Source organism: Chelonia mydas, chromosome 3 (assembly GCF_015237465.2).
Source record: "Chelonia mydas isolate rCheMyd1 chromosome 3, rCheMyd1.pri.v2, whole genome shotgun sequence".
In the NCBI taxonomy this organism is placed as follows: domain Eukaryota; kingdom Metazoa; phylum Chordata; order Testudines; family Cheloniidae; genus Chelonia; species Chelonia mydas.
Genome location: NC_057851.1, coordinates 170,629,525 through 170,652,864, shown reverse-complemented (window position 1 = coordinate 170,652,864; position 23,340 = coordinate 170,629,525). Strand labels below are relative to the sequence as shown.

At 40.7% G+C, this 23,340-nt stretch overlaps 1 protein-coding gene across 2 annotated transcripts in view; it reads left to right on the top strand.

The window, feature by feature from the left end:
• PIGF (phosphatidylinositol glycan anchor biosynthesis class F) overlaps positions 1-23,340 on the top strand; it is a 46,654-nt gene that overhangs the window by 5,303 nt on the left and 18,011 nt on the right. Inside the window, exon 5 of one of the 2 annotated variants that reach the window (XM_037895860.2) lies at positions 20,013-20,121. The exons of the other annotated variant lie outside the window; for it this stretch is intronic. Within the exon in view, the coding sequence (XP_037751788.1) occupies positions 20,013-20,121 (109 nt within the window). The remainder of the gene's footprint in view (positions 1-20,012; positions 20,122-23,340) is intronic. 2 annotated transcript variants of the gene reach the window in all.

Sequence of the window (23,340 nt, the reverse complement as noted above, 5' to 3'; positions counted from 1 at the left end):
AATAAAAACAACGAGGAGTCCAGTGGCACCTTAAAGACTAACAGATTTATTTGGGCATAAGCTTTCGTGGGTAAAAAACCCACTTCTTCAGATGCATAGAGTGAAAATTACAGAAACAGGCATAAATATATATTGGCACATGAAGAGAAGGGATTTACCTTACAAGTGGAGAACCAGTGTTGAAGGCCAATTCAGTCAGGGTGGATGTGGTCCAGTCCCAATAATTGATGAGGAGGTGTCAATACCAAGAGAGGGAAAATTGCTTTTGTAGTGAGCCAGCCACTCCCAGTCCCTATTCAAGCCCAACTTGATGGTGTTAAGTTTGCAAATGAATTGTAGCTCTGCAGTTTCTCTTTTGAAGTCTGTTTTTGAAGACTTTTTGTTGCAGAATGGCTACTTTTAAATCTGTTATTGAGTGTCCAGGGAGATTGAAGTGTTCTCCTACTGGCTTTTGTATGTTACCATTCCTGATGTTTGATTTGTGTCCATTTATCCTTTTACGTAGAGACTGTCCGTCTGGCTGATGTACATGGCAAAGGGGCATTGTTGGCATATATCACATTAGTAGATGTGCAGGCAAATGAACCCCTGATGGTGTGGTTGGGTCCTATGATGGTGTCACTAGAGTAGATATGGGGATAGAGAAGGCAATGGGGTTTGTTACAGGGATTGGTTCCTGGGTTAGTGTTTCTGTGGTGTGGTGTGTAGTTGCTGGTGAGTATTTGCTTCAGGTTGGGGGGCTGTCTGTAGGCGAGGATTGGCCGGCCTCCCAAGGCCTATGAGAGTGGGGGTCATTTTCCAGGATAAGTTGTAGATCATTGTTGATGCGCTGGATAGGTTTTAGCTGGGGGCTGTACGTGATGGCCAGTGGTGGTCTGTTATTTTCCTTGTTGGACCTGTCCTGTAGTAGGTGATTTCTGGGTACCCATCTCACTCTGTCAGTCAGTTTGCTCACTTCCCCATGTGGGTATTGTACTTTTAAGAATGCTTGATAGAGATCTTGTAGGTATTTGTCTCTGTCTGAGGGTTTGGAGCAAATGCGGTTATATCTTAGGGCTTGGCTGTAGACAATGGATTTTGTGATGTGTTCTCGATGGAAGCTGGAGGCAAGTAGGTAAGTACAATGGTCAGTAGGTTTCCGGTATAGGGTGGACTTCAGTCTCCCTGGACACTCAGTAACAGATTTAAAAGTAGCCACTCTTCAACAAAAAAAACTTCAGAAACGGACGTCAAAGAGAAACTGCAGAACTAGAATTCATTTGCAAACTTAACACCATCAAGTTGGGCTTGAATAGGGACTGGGAGTGGCTGGCTCACTACAAAAGCAATGTCCCCTCTCTTGGTGTTGACACCGCCTCATCAATTATTGGGAGTGGACCACATCCACCCTGACTGAATTGGCCTTCAACATTGGTTCTCCACTTGTAAGGTAACTCCCTTCTCTTCATGTGCCAATATATATATTTATGCCCGTATCAGTAATTTTCACTCCACGCATCTGAAGAAGTGGTTTTTTTACCCACGAAAGCTTATGCCCAATTAAATCTGTTAGTCTTTAAGGTGCCACCGGACACCTCATTATTTTTGTGAATACAGACTAACACGGTTACCCCTCTGATACATGATTGCAGGAAGCAACATGTCCTGGAGTCTTTTATAAAGAAGATAAGGCTTTCTGAATGAATGTACAAGGTCATTATTCTTAGAGTCAAACTTATCACATCCATAATTTAGGGTTGTCATTGTTTCCCTGATGAAACATCTCCGTGGTACAGTTGATTGGTGAGCTAGCTTTTCGTTTGTTTCTGGCCTCCAGGGTTCAAAATCTAGTTTTACACGTCTTTAAAATAGTTTGATTCTAAGTGGACATTTGTCCACAGTGCAAAATCATTACACAATTTGCATGATCACCCTTTATAGAAGAGACCCATGACTGAATTCTATGGAATAATCTTGCACATTTCCTCACTTGATAAATGTTGAAGTTACACAACTTTAAAATGACACTTCTCACCACCTGCTTCCAAGGAATTATAACTTAACTGTGGGAAAAAATGTAATCGACCTTAAACAGAAATTTGCACATGATCTTTGGTATGAATACTGGAAGAAGACTATTTAAAGAAATCTCTTTTCATTGTAGGAAAACTCAAATGTTCTGGTGCTATTATTTAAACTAATTATGAAAATAACATCAGCTTTGTTGCATAATGAGATGCTGTAGATCATTACATTGGCCTGTATTGAGGACAGAGTCCATTTTGATTCAGTTTAAAGACACACAACCCACCAAACCCCTCCCAGATAACCAATAATTTAAATTATAACATGGAGACATTTACGTTTAAAAACTGTAAACATGATAGTAGTAATTCTATACACACAGATTTTTATTATGTATATCATAATATAGGTCCATAAGGCTGAAGTCTGATCACAGTTGTGTTTACGTTGAAGTGAATCACTATTGACTTAAGTGGAGTTACGTCTAATTTATACCAATGTAGAGAAGATCAAAATTAAGTATACTGTGTGTAATAGTCACATGTAACAACCTTTATATTAATATTAGCATATAAGCTGTGCATGGGCTTTGGTAGTCATTAACCATCCTATTCGGGTCAGTTGCATAGGGCATTTTCTCCTTTCACTCTAAAGAGTAGATAGGGAAACAGAAATTAAACCCCTGAAAGATTTAATTAAAGCTTTTGAATACTTTTAGTCAAAATAAAGTAAGACTAAGTACTAAAATGTTGTCAGTCCACCGCATTGTACTGGGAGGTTTTAGCTTGCTAAACGGTAGGTGAGTTTGTGACACACATTCTACAATGATTTTCTCTGTTCTGCTAGGTTAGATTTCAGCTTTAACTCAGTTCCATTCCTTTCTAGGATACAGTTTAGCTTTTTAATGTTGTTTTGAACATAGTTATTTGTATGGCTGTATTATGCTGTAGGAGGCAGGCTTGTCCCTTCGTCTCTCTCTTTCAGTCTCACAACATTTTAAAGTAAAATACATGTTTCATTCAACATAATGCAGCTGATTTGACTCTTATGGGTGCAAATCCATTACAAAGAACTACTGTAGTAATCTTGTAGTCATCTAGTATCTCAATGGTTCTCCTTTCCAGAAATTAATTCCTTAGTTTGTAATTTATTAACTGGAACTATGCTCGCAGGAGTGAGGTGGAAGTCAAGGGGACATGAGCTGAGGAAGGGGTTGATTGTGGGTGCGGTGTGTTCCCAGGTTGATTTACTGGGTTTACCATGTGGAGTGAGGAGTGGGTAATTCGATGGTGAGGGAGAATAGACGGTTGAATAGTGTGGGAGGACGGGATGCTTTTGCCTTAAGTTTTAGTATGTTGAGTTGTGGGGGAGGGGAAAGAGAGAGAATTTTGTACATACTAGGAATGTATTTTAGAACAGGAGAGCTAATCTTTTCATTGAGTTCATTATATCATGCCCTAAATTACTATGTGACCTTATTTTTGTAACCCTCATCCACCTATGTGTTTTTTAAAAATCAATAAACCAAGTTCTGTAGAAGGTGCATGTGTTTGTAATGAAAATTCAATAGAATATTAATTATAGCAATGACAGAAAAAAGCTTGACATTAGAAAGTTATTAAAGTCTAGCTTTATGAATACAAATATCTAGCCTGGAAAGGGTTAGAGTTGTGTTATGCATTCATAATGCCAAATTATTCACTTTGTGAAATCTTTCCACGATTTTCGTGTCTCCTAAAATAAAGATCCGGCTGTGAATATCTTTTCGCATAACTATTGTAACATGTTCAGTATGCCCCACCATAGGGCTGAAAGAGCCTTTCAAGTGGACTACTTATCATTATTTATACCTGCCTCTGGAAACTTCCACTACATATATCTGACGAAGTGGGTATTCACCCATGAAAGCTTATGCTCCAATACATCTGTTAGTCTATAAGATGCCACAGGACTCTTTGCTACTTATCACATGTAACTCTTTATATCATATTGGTATAGTTACAGATGAGTCAGTCCCTTAATTCTTGCATATTTGAACCTGATCCTGCAAGATTTGTAATGTTTCTTTGAGTGCTTAGCACCCTCAATTCCCATAAGTATCGCTTGCAGAGGCATTCAGCACTTTGGAAGATCACTTGTGAATTAAGTTATTACAACATCAGTTTTTAATTTAATGTGTTTCTCCTTTTAAAAGAATGTTTGCCCTTATGTAATGACTTACATCATTTTTGAAGCCACATAAATCAGATCTGTGTATTATAAAATAATAAAAATTGCTTCAGAATTTTCCATTATGCAGAATTTTCCATTGTGTAGTGCACAGAGAAGAATTGTGGACATAATGTTCTCAAATAAAAATGTGACATTGAATTGTAATTGTCAAATCTACAGTTTAAAATTGTGGGAAAAAACGTGTTAGTTTACCTTTCTAGTATTGGATTAAATATTGTGCTAACACTGAAATGTTGCAATTTTTGAAGTATCAATTTATGTTCAATTTTAATAGTATACATATGCAGGTATCTTTGAGATATGTAAATAAGTTACTGTATTTTACTTCATGGCATCCTGTGCCAAATTTTAAGTAAACCCTAATCTGGGCTCCAGTTTTCTCTAATTCTGCATCCATAGAGTAGGTTGCCTAAGCCAGTTGCTTCTGGATTCGGTGTGTAGTGTGACAACTAGTATGGCAACTACTGTCACCAAGTTAATCACATGCTATCACAAGCTGATAGTGGGAAAGAAAAACTGTAAAAAGGTCATCGGCATTAAAGGAGGTGGGAAACTGCTATTTAAAAGGCTTTTCAGTAATTTTTGGCTCAAATAGCAACCTGAGTAAAAGACTTTAGAAATCAGCTAGCAATTGCTGATTTTTACTGCTCCTGTTTGTGTTTTTGTTTCAAGCCACTAGTCTGAATGATTGTGTTGAAACTCCCTAGCTGGCATTAGTTGCATTGTTAACATCTGATACTGTACTATAGAAAATGAGTAGAGAGAGATTTGATTTTATTTGGTGTTGATTCTGAAAACAGATGTATTTAGTTTCCTGTAAGATGTAACTTAATTATTCAGTTATATGCTGTGATATGTTCTTGAGACCTTAAATTGTTCTTTATGCAGAAGTGCTACAATAGAGCAAGCCAAAACTAGAATTGCACATGAACATTCTACTCTAAGTTGGGGACCCCCCGCTACTACAAAAGATGTAGCTGCACACCACGGGAGCAGACAGCCTCACCTAGAATTGTGGGGAGACTCATTCTGTTAGCCCCTACTCCTGACCCAACCCAGCACATGGCCACAGCAGCCCATCCCTCTCTGGGGGCACTATATGGGGAAAGAGCTTACCCCACCTTCTGGGTGAGGGAATAGAGTCAAGTTGCCCTAGCTTCCAGCACATAGCTATTATCATGCTGGGTGGGAAGTGGGCAACTGGAGCTTTCTTATGCTGCCAGCTGATGTAGTTAGTCTCTAGCTTAACTGTGCTGCAGGTTCAGGAATCAAACCCTATTGATGATGTGAGGTTGTTACTGTTGCACATAATAGAATTTGTATTTATTTTTCTTTTACAAATGAGGAAATTGCATACAGAAATCTCATTAAAATAGGTTATTTAGGCTGTCGAGTCAAACATTCAAAAAAAATTAGGAAATGCCAGACTATAGATAAAATAAATCTGTTTTGCTCTGTGTAAAGCTTATACAGGGTAAATTCATAAATTGTTCGCCCTCTATATCATTGATAGAGAGAGATGCACAGCTGTTTGCTCCCCCAGGTAGTAATCACTTACTCTGGGTTTACTAATAAACAAAAGTGATTTTATGAAGTGTAAAAAGTAGGATTTAAGTGGTTTCAGGTAATGACAGAACAAAGTAAGTCACCAAGCAAAATAAAGCAAAAATATGCAAGTCTAAGCCTAATACGTTAAGAAACTGATTACAGGTAATATCTCACCCTCAGAGATGTTCCAATGAGCTTCTTTCACAGACTGGACTCCTTCCTAGTCTGGGCCTAATCGTTTCCCCAGTACAATCCTTGTTAGTTCCAGCAGACATCTCACGTCGTCGTAAGCAGGGGTTTTCTCATGACTGGCCACACTGTTTGTCCTGCTCCACCCCCTTTTATAGCTTTGGCACAGGTAGGAATCTTGTCTGTGCTTGTCCCCACGTCCGCCTCATCAGTGGAAAAGTACAAGGATTAAGATGGATTCCAGTATCACATGACACAGTCACATGTCACTAACCCCCCTATTCTCCATTCTTCCTGAGTTAGCCCACAGGAATGCAGGTAAATAAACCATTTACAACCAATTGTCCTAGTCAATGGGAGCCATCAAGATTCTAAACCACCATTAATGGCCCGCACTTTGCATAATTACAGTAGAACCTCCGCGTTATACTTCATATTTCTAGCTTCAGATACAAGAATGATACATGCATACAAATAGGAGGAATACATTCAGTCGGTTACAACCTTTGTTGTGATACCTTACAAGAGACCTTTTGCATAAAGCATATTTAGTTACATCATATTCACATTCATAAGCATATTTCCATAAAAATATGGAGTGCAACGTCACACAATTGTTACCATTTAGTAAATGAAAACAAACTAAAGTGAACTGTACATATGTTTTAGGAAATAAATAATGAAGTGTGTTTATATCTAAAGTTGTCTAACGAGAAAACATCATAATACTAAAATTTGGCTAAGCTTTACATTTTAATACTTTGCATTTACAGGTAATTTGCCTGTGATTTATTAAACTGATTATAAATGCAGATAGAATATTAACTTTTGTCTTTGCAGAGAAGTGTCACAATGGGTGAAAATCAGCCCTGGCACAAGTGGGTGCGTCTCCACTGACTGCACTGGAACGCCTCCTGCTTACACCACAACTGTATTTGGCCCAGTGTATTTTTTTATAAGTGATTTATTTTCTTTTATATGTGTGTTCTGGGTTTGGTTCTGTTCAATATCTTCATCAATGATTTAGATAATGGCACAGAGAGTACATGTACAAAGTTTGCAGATGATACCAAACTGGGAGGGGTTGCAAGTGCTTTGGAGGATAGTATTTAAAATTCTAAATGATCTGGACAAACTGGAAAAATGGGCTTAAATTACAGCAAGGGCAGTTTAGGTTGGACATTAGGAAAAACTTCCTAACTATCAGCGTGGTTAAGCCCTGGAATAAATTTCTCAGGTTGGTTGTGAAATCTCTATCATGGAGATTTTTAAGAGCAGGTTGGACAAACACCTGTCATGGATGGTCTAGATAATACTTAGTACTGCCATGAGTGCAGGGGACCGGACTAGATGACCTCGTCAGGTCCCTTCCAGTCCTAAGATTCTGATTCTTTGTACTAGCTACAATATCTTAATCTTAACACTAAAAAAGAAGCCTAATAAGCATAATATTGTGTATTCCTGAATTAAAAGGGACACCATTAATGTGGGGAAAAAATAAGACCATTTCTCTTCTCTTCAACAAATGTCAGGTTTGTATTGTAAATATGTTATAGTCTGTATTATATTGATCTTACAAACACTTAAACACATGCTTAGCTTTTTGCATGTGAGTAGTCCCATTGAAATCAATTACCTCAGTAAAGTTTATGTGCATTTTTAAGTGTTGGCAGGATTGGGGCCAAAGAGTCTAAATTCCTTAAAATGAGGGCTGGAGTTAAAGTCAAAGTATGTTATGCAACCTAGACACAGCACAGGAGCATTTGTGATGCAGTCTGATCTGTCAACCTTGACAATATCTTTCCTTAAAGAAAAAGAATCTTAATTTTTTTACTAATGCTTGTAGGGAGCATTACTGTTATCTTGGCTTCTTTTGTACATTCACCAAGTGTCATTTTTTATATCCTTAGGAAGTAGGAATAGAATTTTCACCTTATCTGTACCATATCTTAAAGAATTACCTTGAAGAGAGGATCATTTCAGAATCTATCACTGTATACAGTCATCAAACCCAACACTACACAAATGTAAACTCCTCATTTAGAGTATTGTTACTGAGCCAAAAATAACTCATTTTAGCATAGGAAAACTGTTCATAAACATTAAGTTGTGTAATGAGCTGCCATTAGGGAAAGTATTTCTGGCTAAAAGTGTGGGAGGTTCTCATTCAATAATAATTTCTCAAAAAATAGCTTTTTCAATGTGGTCAGGTAATACAGGATGTCTAAAGCAAAATACTATCTTGAAATGGAAGTCAAATTTCAATGGATAAATAAACAATGTAGCTCCTTCCACCAAACTACATTAATCCGACTATGTCTGCCTTTCCTCCATCCCTTGAGCTACCTCATCCTTGGTACATCCTGAGTAGATTTGGCAGTGCTTTCTCATTTGAACAAGAAAATCCTTATAAAGCTTTTAAGAAAAACAAATACCAATAAACCAAAAACCAAAGAGACTATACGGGAAAATGATCTGGCAGTCCAAGGACACTCTGACTAATCATTATTGCTAGGCTACCCCCTGTGCAAACTCATGTCAAGAAAGTGCTAATATAATTCTGTTAAATGCAAACTACTATGTAAATGCAATGTAAGATGTTCCACAAAATGTCAGGAAATGCAAAAACACTTGCATATCATTTGTTGCATGGGGTAAACAGGATGTACACACTTAAGACAAAATAGTGATGATAGTACATATGTGCAGCATGAAGCATTAACATGAATTTTGAACCTTAGTCTTTTGCATTTCTGAAAATTTGTTATTTCAACTAGGAAGTCAAACTATTGTAAACAGATTTTTTGTATTTAATTTTATTTGATTTTCTTTAAGTTAAAGGAAGAGAATCCAGCGTTGTTTAGCATGTGGAATTTATGGATTAGATTTTGCCCTTGGCACCTACAGAGATGCTAGAGGCGGGGTAGGGAAGACTATAGCTATTGGTCTTTGACAGTGGACCTTGTAAGTTTCACCGAAGCAATACAGATAAGGTAGAGGATATTCTTAGTAGAGAAGAAAAGCATTTACCCAGGAGAATGTTTGCCCTTATGATATGAGGAGGTTTCTTCGTCCTTTGTCAAGGAGACTCATAATTTAGGAATATGTCCAGATTGCCAGCTGCTCTTGCAAACTGGGTTTGCCACAGCATCATCTCCTATGCAGGTTTCAGATGATAATTGAGACAGCTTATAGTCTATCTGATGTTGATCTGATCACAGTTATGTATGCATTTGTGACTTGATTAGAATGTGTTCTTAAAGTTACAGTTGAAGAACACACAGATGCCACATCTGGTTCAGAACATGGCAGCAAGTCTGTTTAGTAGATTAGATGCAGGCAGCACGTTACAACTCTTCTCAAATGTCTGCATTGTCTCCCTGTTTGCTTCTAGGTACAATTCAAAATATGAATATTGATAAATAAGACCTTGAATAGTGTGAGTCCTAACTGCCTGAGAAAACACCTTAATTGCTTTCATGACCGCCAAGATCACTTGTGTGCTCTGGTTTACAGTGGTATTTAGAGACTGTGGTGATGCCCATCACCACAAACCTGAAAATAAGATAGGCAGTATTTGATAATCTCTTGCACAGGAGGAGCCTACATTTTATAATTTGTTTCCCCATGTGGGTCTGACATAATCCAAGTTATTGGCTTTCAGGGCATGCTCCGAAGGCCACCTTTTCTCCTGAGCAGGAGGTTATGTGGTATATTTTTCAGAAGGCTTGTATACAGGTTTGGGTCTATTAATATTAGACTACCAGCTATTTTTTCTTTGTTTCTATGCACCCACAGATGTGTAATAGCACTATTTTATAAAATTAACAACCAAATGCTCACTCACATAGCTGAACTTGTAGGCATGACTCATTTGAATCCACAGCTGTAAATATAAAACATTTTCAGTATATATTCAGTAAATACTATTCAGGTTTATTAACTGAAAGAACTTTTTCAAACCTTGCAAAACTACTAGTATTTAGTAGTTAGGTTTGTTTTTTTACAATCCCTCAAAAACACAATCCCATAAATTTACAAAAAACCTTTTTGCTCTTTTAGAAAGGGTGAAAAAAAAAATAAAACCCTCTTTGATTAGAGACTGAGCAAGAACCATTCAGACTGAAAGGTGAATGAATCAGAGAATTGTATGTGAAAGCAGAGGATTATAAAGGAAACAGATTTATAGTTGAAAACAGTTAACATTGAAACTTTCGCTATAGCAAGTGTTCTGACATCACAAAATCACAGTTCTAGAAATACGCTAGACTCTCATTCAGTTGTTTCAGCTACCCAGACTCTTGTCTGCCTTTTGATGACAATAACTTTTTGAATACATTTAAGTGGCAAAAACAGGCATTTTTCTTGAATATATCCTTCCCTGACAGGTACCAGTAGCGTGAAGTCCTGCCCCAGGCCTGCTCAGACACATCCACAACATATTTTTTGTAGAAACAGTCTGTTTGTATGATAGGAAACAACAGACCATGAATCCTTAAAAATTGCCTCATGTGCTGAGATCTGTATAAGTTAAATAAAATGCTTGCTGTCTTTTAATATTTGGTCTTCCAGCGTGGTAACAGTCTTGGTGCTATTTAGTAGGCTCAGTGCCTCAGACAGCTGTGTTAAAAGACTAACTTCAGAATTTTGGAGCCAAATGCCAAACCATCTGAATCCTAATTAAGTGAACCCAGGACTTCAGGTCATTAGATTTGTGATGGTCCAGTCTTGGTAGCAGCTGGTTGTGAAGAAAAGGAGACTCCACAACTTGTTTTATTCCTTCACATGCAACGAATGCATCCTTCAGCCTACGTCCAAATATAATTGAAAGAACTAAGTTTTCTACAGGTCAGAGGCTATTGTGGGCCTTCACTGAGGGGCAAAGCCAGTGATCAAGCATGGCCTTACACCTGCTCCTGTCTAGGTTTCTATCTTCACCCTGTAAGGACTTCAGGTGTCTGCTGGAAATTAACCCTAATAAACCAGTTTCTTAAGGGAATGTTGGCAGTCCTAATAAGAGACAGCTATGGGACCTCTTGGTGCCTCAGGCTGACTTCAGCCCTTAGTTTGTCTGGCAATGTGCAGGAGCCATTCAGCTTGTCCTAGTATTCTTTAATTAATGGAAGTTTGCTTTGGGATATTCACATGGCAGCCTTTTTTAAAATTTAAAATTCCATTTGTCATAAAATTAATCCCCAACAGAATAGAGTACTTTGTTGCAGCCTTACTTGTGCTTTCTTACACAAATTAAAATAAAAAACAAACCACACTCACTGCAGTAGTTAGCCTACTTTAATTTTGCCAAACTAAACTATATTCCAAGCTAAAGTAATCTGAGGAAAATATCCAGTCCAGTTGCAGTCCTAGGAGCCCTTTCACGGTTTGTTAATGTTTTTTGGGTTTTTTATGAAGCATTACTGGTTGGGGAATTGTGCTCTTGCATATGAACTAATTAGAGGAAATCAGAGCCCTCAACAATGCTTTGAGCAGCAAAATCTTCTTATCCCCAGATAAATCTCAAAATTGTGGTCTGTTGAGGGAACAGTGTTTTGTGAAGTATCCAGCCTTTTATTGTTCTTAGCCTTGTTGATATCATGCAACTTGTGAAAAGTGGGATCATTCACATGTCCCACATGGTGAGGTACATGAAGTAATGGTACCAAGCCTTTGTTGGCGTAGGTTGAGTGAATTACTGCAATTTGTCACTTCAGTCTTTTTGGTTTTTGGCATGTTTTCCTAAGTAACTATTTTGCCTATGGGACAGAAAGAAATCAAACAACTTTTTAATAAAAATCCAGCAAGTAAGAAGTAAACAAAAATTAATTCCAGCAGAGCTCATTCTAGATGCATCTGGCTCCAGTTCCTGAAAGCTAGGGCCCCTGATGTTTCCTCACTGGGAAGCCTGTCAAGGCACTGTTATTATAGCAGTTACATAAAAACCTTGATTAGACTAAAATTCTAAGATATTAAAAATACTAATCTTTTTTTTTTCCTGTTAGAATTACTTATCTGTGATCCTTTGTGTCTTGTTGAGGTTCATTGTCTGGGTACACTGCAAGAAAGACAGGAGACACTTGTCATAGATTTTAATCAGGCTGCAACTTTATTATATAGATGTCTGGAACTACCTGGCAGATAAAGTGTACAGTGAAGGAAAATCCATGCTTTTTCAAATCCATTCGCCGGGGCTTCCACCAGCCCCCCTTTGTTTCCATCCAGGTCCCCCAGCCGACCTATGGCTTGGACCTTACCATCCACCACCCTCGTAAGAGGGTTAAGGTGGGCTATGAGAAGGGGGAGGGGGGGCAGTTGGCTCCCTGCCGTACCAATCAGAGGAGTCCCCAACCCCCTTCCCTGTTCTGTTCCTTTATCCAGTACCTCCTTTTAAGTCCTTTACCAGGCCATTTATCTGGTCACTGGCTGCTGTTCCTGTGGGGTACCTGCACTGAACATCCACTCAACCCTACAAAATAAGTTGCGACATATGGCCTACCACCTTTTCTTCTCACCAGAAAAGGTCCTCCCTCACACCCGCTGTGGGGAAGGTGAAAAAACCTCACTCCACCGAAGCCAATTCTGGTGATGGGGGAAAAATTCCTTTAAAAGGAGCAACTAGCATAATGCCCACAACAGGTCCTAACCCAGCATGCCATTCGCCTTCACTAGGGAGGGGAGGGAGGGAGGGTGGGTGGGTGCTGGCTTATTCGCTGTGTGGAACAAAGAGACTTGCCCCACCCAGATTTCGTACCTTTATGCCCTTCAGACCTCACGTTCCTGGGGGGAGTGAGACATTGCTGCAAAGCTGACCACCAAGCACATTTTTACAGCAGTTTCTGACCTCCTTCCCCCTACACACATACTATAAAGCAGAGCTGTCCTTCCCGGGTAAGCCCCAGACAAACTCTTTCCCACCTTAGTTGTGGTGCAGTCATTAGGAAATTTATATGGCAGATGAGAACTGCAGAATGCTAAAGAAAAATTGCAGTGGAATATGAGAGATTCTTCAAAGATATCCTTCTTAACAGATAGAAATACAACAGAGGGTGTGCCAGAGCACAGGAGTGGTGGGACCTGCCTAAAGTAAAAAAGTCTAAGCTGTGCTACCCAGAGGGCATGCTGCCTACTGAGGTACTTAAGTTGCCTCTGGTGATCAGTTCCATTCTCTGGTTGGTGAAGGAGCTTATATGGGACCACAGTGCCTGATTAAATCCATCCTTTTGTCTCACTGGTGTGTACCGTAAAAAAATGAACAAATAGCAACCAAAACCCAGCATTTTTTAATCAATTAGCTGGTAGAGTTTGGGGATGTTCCTGATGTTTATGCTTGTGGGGCTTATATGTGCCCTTCATCTTCTCTTCTCATACAATTTATGGACATTCAGTGGCATTGTCAACACACCTTGGGGATTTTTGCCTCTTTCATCTACTCCCTCCGGAGCACCTTAGGGAGGGCCATTTGCATCATCAGCATACCTAAGGCTTTTGGCTCACTTGCCGTGCATTCTCCAGAGTGACGTATATCTCTGGATAGGGTCCTTGGGCAATAGTGCGTTACTGGAGCACTTGTGGACGCTTTCGTGTCCCTTTTCATGCTGGTTATTGGCATTGGTGCACCATCTACTGACATGCCTACTGTGCTTTATGCCCCAGAAGGGACTATGGCTGGCCAGCACACAATAAATATTTACAAATGTAACTGTGTGCCACTGGGTCCTAGAGTGTACTCCTCAATATCTCCCTGGCCTTCTCCAATTGGTCTGTTAAGATTGCCATGAAGCCAGCCTGGAAAGCCTCAGAAGCTTTGGTTTCAAAGGAACCCAGGTAAGACCCCATACTGGCTGTCAGAACTCTGCCCCAGCGCTACCTACAATCATGCAAGTCCCACAGAGGAGATTGTATAGCTTTATATCCACTCCTGTATAAAGTGTCCTGCTAGACCTAAGGTGACTGTTACCAGATTGTGGTGAGGTTTCTTCCTTGAGCAAGTAACCCAACCAGTGATATTCAACATGACTTGTCAGAGGGTACGTGTAAACAAGGAAAACGGATCATGTTTTCCCCTTAGGATCAACCGTGACCAGCGAACACATTTGTCAAGGTGTTAAACTGTGTCTGCATTAGGTGCAAAGTCATGTTTAAAAAATTAGTCGGCTAGCAAGTTTTCAAACACAGCCTATTTTCCTAGTCATCTCTACAAAGGCATCATCTTCTGCCAGTGCCAAAAGAGAACCAGACAACTCCTCATTTGCAGCTTACTCTGCTGTCAGCTCCTACAAACACCTACCTGTGGTTCTGGCTATTCCTCTCCCAGACATGAAGTCACATATAAGCTACATAATGGATCCTCAGATGCAGCAAGACATATTGCATTAATAGGTGTGATACTATCTCTTCAGAAATTTGCTTCCTTAATGTGTGATGGTCTTTTCACTGATCTTAATGCTCCAAAGTGTTACTTAACAAAAGCAGTGTCCTAACATGGACGTTTGTTGGAGCCCTTGTTAGCATGGAGTTTTTGAGATTCAATATCAGATCTATGCTCTGGAATCCCTTATGCAGTTCTAGATTGCTTGAATACTGATGGTTTCAGCACAACCCATGTACTTGCATACATTAGCAGCATTGGCACTTCAACTACCCAGACATCTGTTGAGAAAAATAATACAGCAAGGCACATAGTATCCAACAAGTTCTTGGAATGCATTGGAGACAATTTTTTATTTCAGAAGGTGGAGAAAGCAACTAGGGGAGAGGCTGTTCTAGATTTGATTTGGACAAATAGGGAGGAACTGATTGAGAATTTGAAAGAGGAAGGCAGCTTAGGTAAAAGTGATCATGAAAGGATAGAATTTGTGCTTCTAAGGAATGGTGGGAGGGAAAACAGCAGAATAAAGACAATTGATTTCAAGAAGGCAGACTTGAGCAAACTTAGGGAGTTGGTAGGCAAGATCCCATTGGAAGCCAAGCCTAAGGGGAAAAACAGTTCAAGAGACTTGGCATTTTTTCCAAGAGATATTAAGGGCACAAGAGCAAACTATCACTCTGCGTAGGAAAGTTAGGAATTATGGCAAGAGGCCACCCTGGCTTAACCAGGGGATCTTCAATTATCTGAAACTCAAAAAAGAATCCTACAAAAAGTGGAAACTAGATAAAATTACGAAGGATGAAAATAAAGAAAACCCAACACAAGTATGTAGGGACAAAATTAGAAAGGCTAGGGCACAAAACGAGATTAACTATCTAGAGACATAAAAGGTAACAAGAAAACGTTCTACAAATACATTAGAAGCAAGGGGGATACCAAAGACAGGGCAGGCCCATTACTCAATGAGGGAAGAAAGACAACACAGAAAATGTGGAAATGGCAGAAGTGCTAAATGCTTTTTTTGTTTGTTTTCACCAGAAAGGTTTGTAGCGATTGAACGTCTAACATAGTGAATTCCAGTGAAAATCAGGTAGGATTTGAGGCTAAAATAGGGAAAGAACAAATTAAAAATTAGACAAGTTAGATGTTTTCAAGTTGGCAGGGCCTGATGAAATACATCCTTGGAGCTGACAGAGGAGATATGAGCCATTAGCGATTATCTTCGAAATGTCATGGAAAATGGAAGAGATTACAGAGGACTGGAAGAGGGCAAATATAGTGCCAATCTATAAAAAAGGGGAATAAGGATAACCTGGGGAATTAGAGACTAGTCATCTTAACATCAATACCGGGAAAGATAGTGGAGCAAATAATCAAGCCATCAATTTGCAAACACCTAGAAGATAATGTGATAAGTAACAATCAACATGGATTTGTCAAGAGCAAATCTTGTCAGTCCAACCTAATAACGTTCTTGGATAGACTAACAAGCCTTGTAGATAGGGGGGAAGTGGTAGATGTGGTATATCTTGACTTTAGTAAGGCTTTTGATACTGTCTTGCATGATCTCATAAACAAATTAAGGCCATGTCTATATGTACAGCGGTGCAGCTGTACCAATACAGCTGAGTTCCTGCAGCGCATGAGGTGAAGATGCTCAGTGCCGACGGGAGTGAACTCTCCTGTGGGCATACAGAAAACACCACTGTGGTTGGCTGTGCACATAAGCGTTTATGTTGGTGTAACTTATGTCCTTCGGGGGTGAAATATTCACACCCCTGAGCAACATACATTTTTGCTGACAGGCCGTAGTGTAGACATAGCCTAAGGAAATATAACCTAGGTGGAGCTGCTATAAAATGGGTGCATAACTGATTGGAAAACTGTTCCCAGGAGTAATTATCAGTTGGAAAGGCATATCAAGTGGAGTCCCGCAGGGATTGATTCTGGGTCATTTTCTGCTCAGTATCTTCATCAATGATTTACATAATGGCTTAGAGCAGAGGTCCCCGAATTGTGGGATGCGCCCTCCTAGGGGGGTGTGGAGGGATGTTCGGGGGGTGCAGCCAAGGCCCAGGCCAGCCATGCACCACCCCCCACCCCGGGGGGAACAGGGAAGGAGCGCCACCCAGTTCTGCTCCGGTCCGTGGCCCCGGTTCCTGGCTCTGGGGCCCTGGCTGCCAGCCTTGGCCCCTGGCCGGGGCTCTGCTCCTGCCCCCAGCTGTGGCTCCAGCCTGGATCCTCCTTACCCAGTCCTTGCCTCCCCACAAGCTGTTTCCCTGTTCATGGCCCCAGCTAGGGCGGGCATGGACAGGGATAAGTGGGGGGTGCGACCCTGAAAAGTTTGGGGACCACTGGCATAGAGAGTACACTTATAAAGTTTGCGGATGATACCAAGCTGGAAGAGGGTTGCAGGTGCTTTGCAAGGATAGGATTAAAATTCAAAATGATCTGGACAAACTGGAGAAATGGTCTGAAGTAAATAGGCTGAAATTTCATAAAGACAAATGCAAAGTACTACACTTAGGAAGGAACAGTCATTGCACACATACAAAATGGGAAATGACTGCCTAGGAAGGAGTACTTCGGAAAGGGATCTGGGGATTATAGGGGATCTCAAATTAAATATGAGTCAACAGTGTAACGCTGTTGTTAAAAAAGGAAACATCATTCTGGGATGTATTAGCAGCAGTATTGTAAGTAAGCCAGGTACGCGAAGTAATTCTTTCACTCCTCTCCACACTGATAAGGCTTTAATTGGAGTATTGCATTCAGTTATGGGTGTCACATTTCATGGACAAATTGGAGGAAGTCCAGAGGAGCGCAACAATAATGATTAAAGGTCTTGAAAACATGACATATGAGGAAAGATTGAAAAAATTATGTTTGTTTAGTCTGGAGAAGAGAAGACTGAGGGGAGACATGGTAACAGTTTGCAAGTACACAAAAGATTGTTACAAGGAGGCCAGTGAAAATTTGTTTTCCTTAACCTCTGAGGATAGGACTAAAAGCAATGGGCTTAAATTGCAGCAAGTGAGGTTTACGTTGGACATTAGGAAAAGCTTCCTACCTGTCAGGGTAATTAAGCGCTGGAACAAATTGCCTAGGGTCAGCAGGTTGTGGAATTTCCATCACTGGAGGTTTTTAAGAACAGGTTAGACTAACACCTGTCAGGAATGGTCAAGTTCAGAGGTGGGCAAACTACGGCCCACAGGCCACATCTGGCCTGCGGGACCGTCCTGCCCGGCCCTTCAGCTTCTGGCCGAGGAGACTAGACCCTGGCCCCACCCGCGCAGCCTCCGCTCACCATGCTGCCAGCGCTCTGGGCGGCGAGGCTGCGAGAGCCGCCAGGTGCAGTGTATTAAATTGCTCCCCGCAGGAATGTGCTACTTACGGAGCACCAGGACTGGCAGCTGTAAGTAGTACACAGTAAGTAGCACGTTCCTATGGGGAGCAATTTAATACACTACACCTGGGTAGGGAAGGCTGTGCCTTCCCAAACAGCCTGGCCCCTGCCCCCTATCCGCCCACTTCCCACCCCCGACTGCCCCCCTCAGAACCCCTGACCCATCCAACTCCCCCTGCTCCTTGTTCCCTGATTGCCCCCTCCCGGGACCCCCTGCCCGTAACTGCCCACCCCCTATCCAGTGCTTCCTGTCCCCTGACTGCCCCTACCCCTATCCATACCCCCACCCCCGGACAGGCCCCCTGGGACTCCCACAGATATCCAACTGCCCCCTGACTATCCCCCAGGATCCCCTGCCCCTTATCCAACCCCCCCGCTCCCCTCCCCCTTACTATGCTGCTCAGAGCACCGGGACTGGCAGCCGTAAGTAGTACACCGCAAGTAGCACATTCCTTTCGGAACCCTGGTATGGCCCTCAGGCCAAAAAGTTTGCCCACCCCTGGTCTAGTTATTACTTACTCCTGACCTGAAGGCAGAGGGCTGGACTAGATAACCTGCTGAGCTCCCTTCCAGTCCTACACTTCTGTGATTCGATGATAGAAAATACCCTTTGCCTAGAAATACCTCCATCTAGTTCTTACCTTAAACCTGTGAGAGACCAGTTGTTAGGGCTATTGTAACTGGAGGCAGAACTGGCTAAATGGATTTCCCCTCCCTATTAGCATGCCCATTGATGTGATACAATGGCAGTAGCCTGAATCCTCCATTCTGTTTGGAAGTTGCGTGCTAGAAAGACCTACACTTATAAAGGGAAAAAAATTGCTGACTGTTGTGAAAAGTCCCTTGTGTATTCTCTTATAGACTCCACACAAAATCTGCCCCACTTCTTTCTTCTCTTGTCTCAGTTTGGGTTAAAAATAATCTCCCTAACGGATTTTCTACTCTGGGAAATTATATCATGTTAGACTACAACCCTGAGGAATCATGTTAATTAACGTGGTGTGAAACAGTGCATACAGGGACTGTTGTGTTTAACATTGTGTCAGCTGGTCATGGCTAACCCTAAGGGTCACAGGCTCAAAAGGTTAAAATAACATTAATTTTTGTCACATTGCGGCTTTTTCATCACAGCTTTCAAATGCAACTGGCCTTTCCTAATTTCAGTGATGACAACTGCAGAGGAGGTATCTATCTTTGATATTTTAATAAAAGGCTGAAGTATATGAGGCTGCTAAGGAGACTCTTAGATCTATGTGTACTGGGAAAGTACATCCTATTGGAACCCTGGGGAGTTGTGGGAACTAACACGGTGTTAAACACAACTGGGGACGCACCATTGCAGAGAACGTTGTGCGTACCATAGCATCAGCTGGTCTAGGGTCTACCACAGTTCTGATTTGGATTTGGCTCAAGATAGTGGAAATATCTCAATAACAGTACACAGGATTTTTAGCTCCATCAGCTTCAAATCCAAAATCTGAATCCTAGCCAAAACCTAATACAGATCTCTGTGCCACATCTTCAGCCTACCTATAATGATATTCTCCAGTCTGAAGGCAAAAATCCAAGTAACCTTTTTGTTATTGCCACAAGGAGTAATTAAGTATGCTTTGGCAAAAATAAAACTTGCTTTAGGTCCATAAAGTTTTTTTAAATAACTTCTATATTTCCTCATGTTATGCCTCCATCAGAAGACTAAAAGGTGCAGTGTTCAGTAAAATCTGCTAGGGGGTTGAATGTTTTTGTCTGTCATATTTCCATAGGAATTGGAGTTGAATGTATGCAATAGCATTAGTAGAATTGTTAGTCATAACATCATAGCAGTTTTTATATTTTTAAATACAGCATACAAGCTAATTTTGCGTGCTGGACCCCAGATTTGGTGCCTGAAATGTAACTCTCATGTTGTCAGGGGCTGGAAGTGGTATGGAGATATTACATTCCGCCCCTCTATGTATGGTATGTGGTTAAGGCAGGGAAAGGGGAAAGTGATACATGCTCCTTACTAACAAACCTCCTCGAAAACAATGGAAAATGCAGGGGTGGGGGAAAGGTTGCTATAGTGAGCGGGGTGGTAGTAGACATATACCCATATAACCACCCCCCACCCAATAAATCTGTAAATTATATATTAAAAAAAATACAATTGACATTTTATATCTGCTGTTTGACTTGCAGAGCATGGCAGAGATCAGATCAGTCGGTCTAAAGCTCTGAAAGCATTACTTTTGTGCTGTTAAAATCTTGTAATATGTGCTAATCTTCCAGAGCTATGTCCATCTGGGATAACAGTCTACAGATTACCACGATGTGTAGCATAGTGGGAGCATGGCTTGGAGCATTTCCTATTCCTCTGGATTGGGATCGGCCTTGGCAGGTCAGTCTTCATACCTTGTATTGTAAGTGTATTCACATTCATTTGTTGCAGTGTGAGAGCTGAACAAAAAGCAGGGAGATAATAAAAGTATATTAGAGGTGCTAGCATGAAGCTGCTTATGTAAGGTAGCCAAATCCCATTTAAGAATTGTATAATAAATATCTCTTTTCCAGTATCCAACATGCAGTGTTTTTACTACCTCTTTCAGTCGGTTTTGAAGTGTTTTGTGTGTGTCTCTGTGTTCATGTGTTGATACTATCAGTAGATTCTTGAAGAAAATCACACTGAAAGCTAATATTCAGAGTTTGATATTGAGGAGTTATACAAGCAGGAAGAGAAGAGCAACATGACACATGGCAGGGAGTGTATCCACATTCAGTTTGTGGATAGAAAGCACTGCTTTTATTGTTTATGGGGAGAGGAAGAAAGATGCTTTCCAAGTGTTTCAGCTTCCCTGCACCTTCCATTAAAGCACTTAACGAAATGCATTTAAAATTGCTATTGGCTTAATATTGATTTGTGGAGTTTGGGTGGCCAAATACCTCTGCTGAAAATTTACCTTACGATTTCAAAGGAACCACTGGCAAGTAGCAGCTACTTTGTTGCACAGTAAAAAATGGGAAGCTGGCACTGCAGAAAAATCTGTAAATTCAGCAGTCTGCACTATTCCATTTGACTTTAATTGCCATGCAGAAATGATCTCTCCAGCTGTTACCTAAATATGTAAATGTTCTGAGATGATTCTTAGTAATAGCTATTGGTGTAATTAGAAAGAAACCACTGCTGCTTTCCATCCTAGTGAGGTGCTAACCGTTTACACTAAATCCGTCAGTATTTGCCAACCCTATAATGCTACTAGTCAGATGGAGTTCAGAAGCCTCCTCTTCCAGAAGCTAGTAGGGCAGCCAGCACTCAAGTCTCTCTCATCCTCATGCAGCATGGTGATTTATACTCCTATTGGAGGGTTTTTTCCAGAAGCAGCTGAGCAGGTTACCTTTGTGTCAGAAGCCTTTCTTTCGATCAGTATAATTACATCTTTATTAAACTGTCTTAAATATCCTAAGAAATCAGAATAGCACATGAGTGGTTTAGTAGTTTAAGAATAAAGTTTGACTTGACTCCCTGCAACTACATATTTTAAACCTTGGAGCATGTTTCACCGTTCCCGCCTCTTGAGGGTAGGTGCTTGGTAGCATCATTTAGTGTATCATTTATGTGGTTTCTTTTATGAGACCTTAAAATCAATGGGCTCAATCTTGTAAAGTGTGCCTTGTGCAGGGCATCCTCATCTCCTGCTGACTTTAGTGGATGTGGAGAATGCTTGGCACTTCGCAGGAGTAAGTATGGAGATTTTGCTTTCCCTGCTTTGACATTAATTAACATTCCCCTGTCATTTTCTAAAAGTCATGTCCCTGTGCCATGATAGAGGTACATAAAATCATGAGTGGTGTGGAGAAAGTGAATAAGAAAAAGTTATGTACTTGTTCCCATAATATAAGAACTAGGGGCCACCAAATGAAATTAATAGGTAGCAGGTTTAAAACAAATAAAAGGAAGTTCTTCTTCACTCAGCGCACAGTTGACCTGTGGAACTCCTTGCCTGAGGAGGTTGTGAAGGCTAGGACTATAACAGGGTTTAAAAGAGAACTGGACAAATTCATGGAGGTTAACTCCATTAATGGCTATTAGCCAGGATGGGTAAGGAATGGTGTCCCTAGCCTCTGTTTGTCAGAGGGTGGAGATGGATGACAGGAGAGAGATCACTAGATCATTACCTGTTAGGTTCACTCCCTCTGGGGCATTTAGCATTGGCCACTGTCGGTAGACAGGATACTGGGCTGGATGGACCTTTCGTCTGACCCAGTATGGCCGTTCTTATGTTCTTATGCCATAGGTCAGAATGCACCCAAGCCTAGAAACCCATGTGTGTCTCATCCTCCTGACCAGGGTTTTTCCAGGCTACATAGTTCCTGCCTACACTGTGAGTTTCCCAGCAAGACAGACTGCCTAAGCAGGCCTGCTTTGCTTTCTCATAGAGGCTATGAGCAGCATAACTGCCCACAGCTGAAAGTTACCACATAATCCTTTCTAAGCAAGCACATTTACTCTTAAGGTGAAAGCATTACAGAGAAAACATATTGAAAACAATAAAAGGACCTACAGGCAGGCTGCTAAACTTACCAGAGATCACCCCCAACTCTAGCAAGGGTTCTGGCATGTGATCAATCCTTCAAACTCCACCAAGGCGTTTTTCTGTGGTTATGAGTTCATAGCGGCTGTTAGCTCAGAATAAGCACCTCTGTGAATCATTCATTCTTTCCTTTATGCAGTTTGGGCCTTTGAGCTTGTTCTCATATAACAGATGATCAGCAGACAAACGTCCCCTCCTCAGGGCAAAGCTTCAAAAGGCTTAGTTCTTGCAGTACTGGAGGGGGTACATTAGCATGCACATTTTCCTAGAGATTTCCTGGGAAACGCTGTTTAACTTTTTGTCCCAAAAGTTGTTCTTGTCTGGCACATTGTTTAAAATAGTCTTTTGAAATTCATAACACTTCCCAGGGTTTGTTTACATTGGCCATGTCTCCCTTCTACAAAAGTTACATACAATCCCACAAAACTATAAAAACTTGGCATTTATAATACTATGGACTTCCAAAGCTATTTAAACTTAATTCAGTTAGCTGTCCCAAAGATATTGCAGGAAATTGCCATATCTGTCACAGTGGGCACCAGTCTATGTGGATACAGCTCTTCACCCCAGAGAAAACTGCATTTCACTGTGTTTGCGTGTTGTATGTATAGGGACAGATTTTTGCATTTCCCATATCTTTATGTTGTTTACACCCATGCAAAGAGTGTATATTGCTACCAAATCAGCATGGTAACAATTTACATCCACTTTGCACTGGTATAACCAAGTTTGCAAGGTGAAGTGCAACAGAGAATCTGACCCTAACAATGTACTTTGGTCTATGGGATGAAAGTTGTTGTATACTTGAAAAATACTTTATTAATACAGTATTGCACAAGATCTAGGTCAGAATAGAGACCTTACATTAGATAATGTATGTCCTGAAGACTTCATTAATAAATTATATACACAACTTCCCATAAGTTGTGCAATATGTCTGTATCTTATACCAATAGTATGAGCTGAGATATAAAAAATGGATAGATTCTGATGAACAAGACGCACATATTCATTAGATAAGACAGATA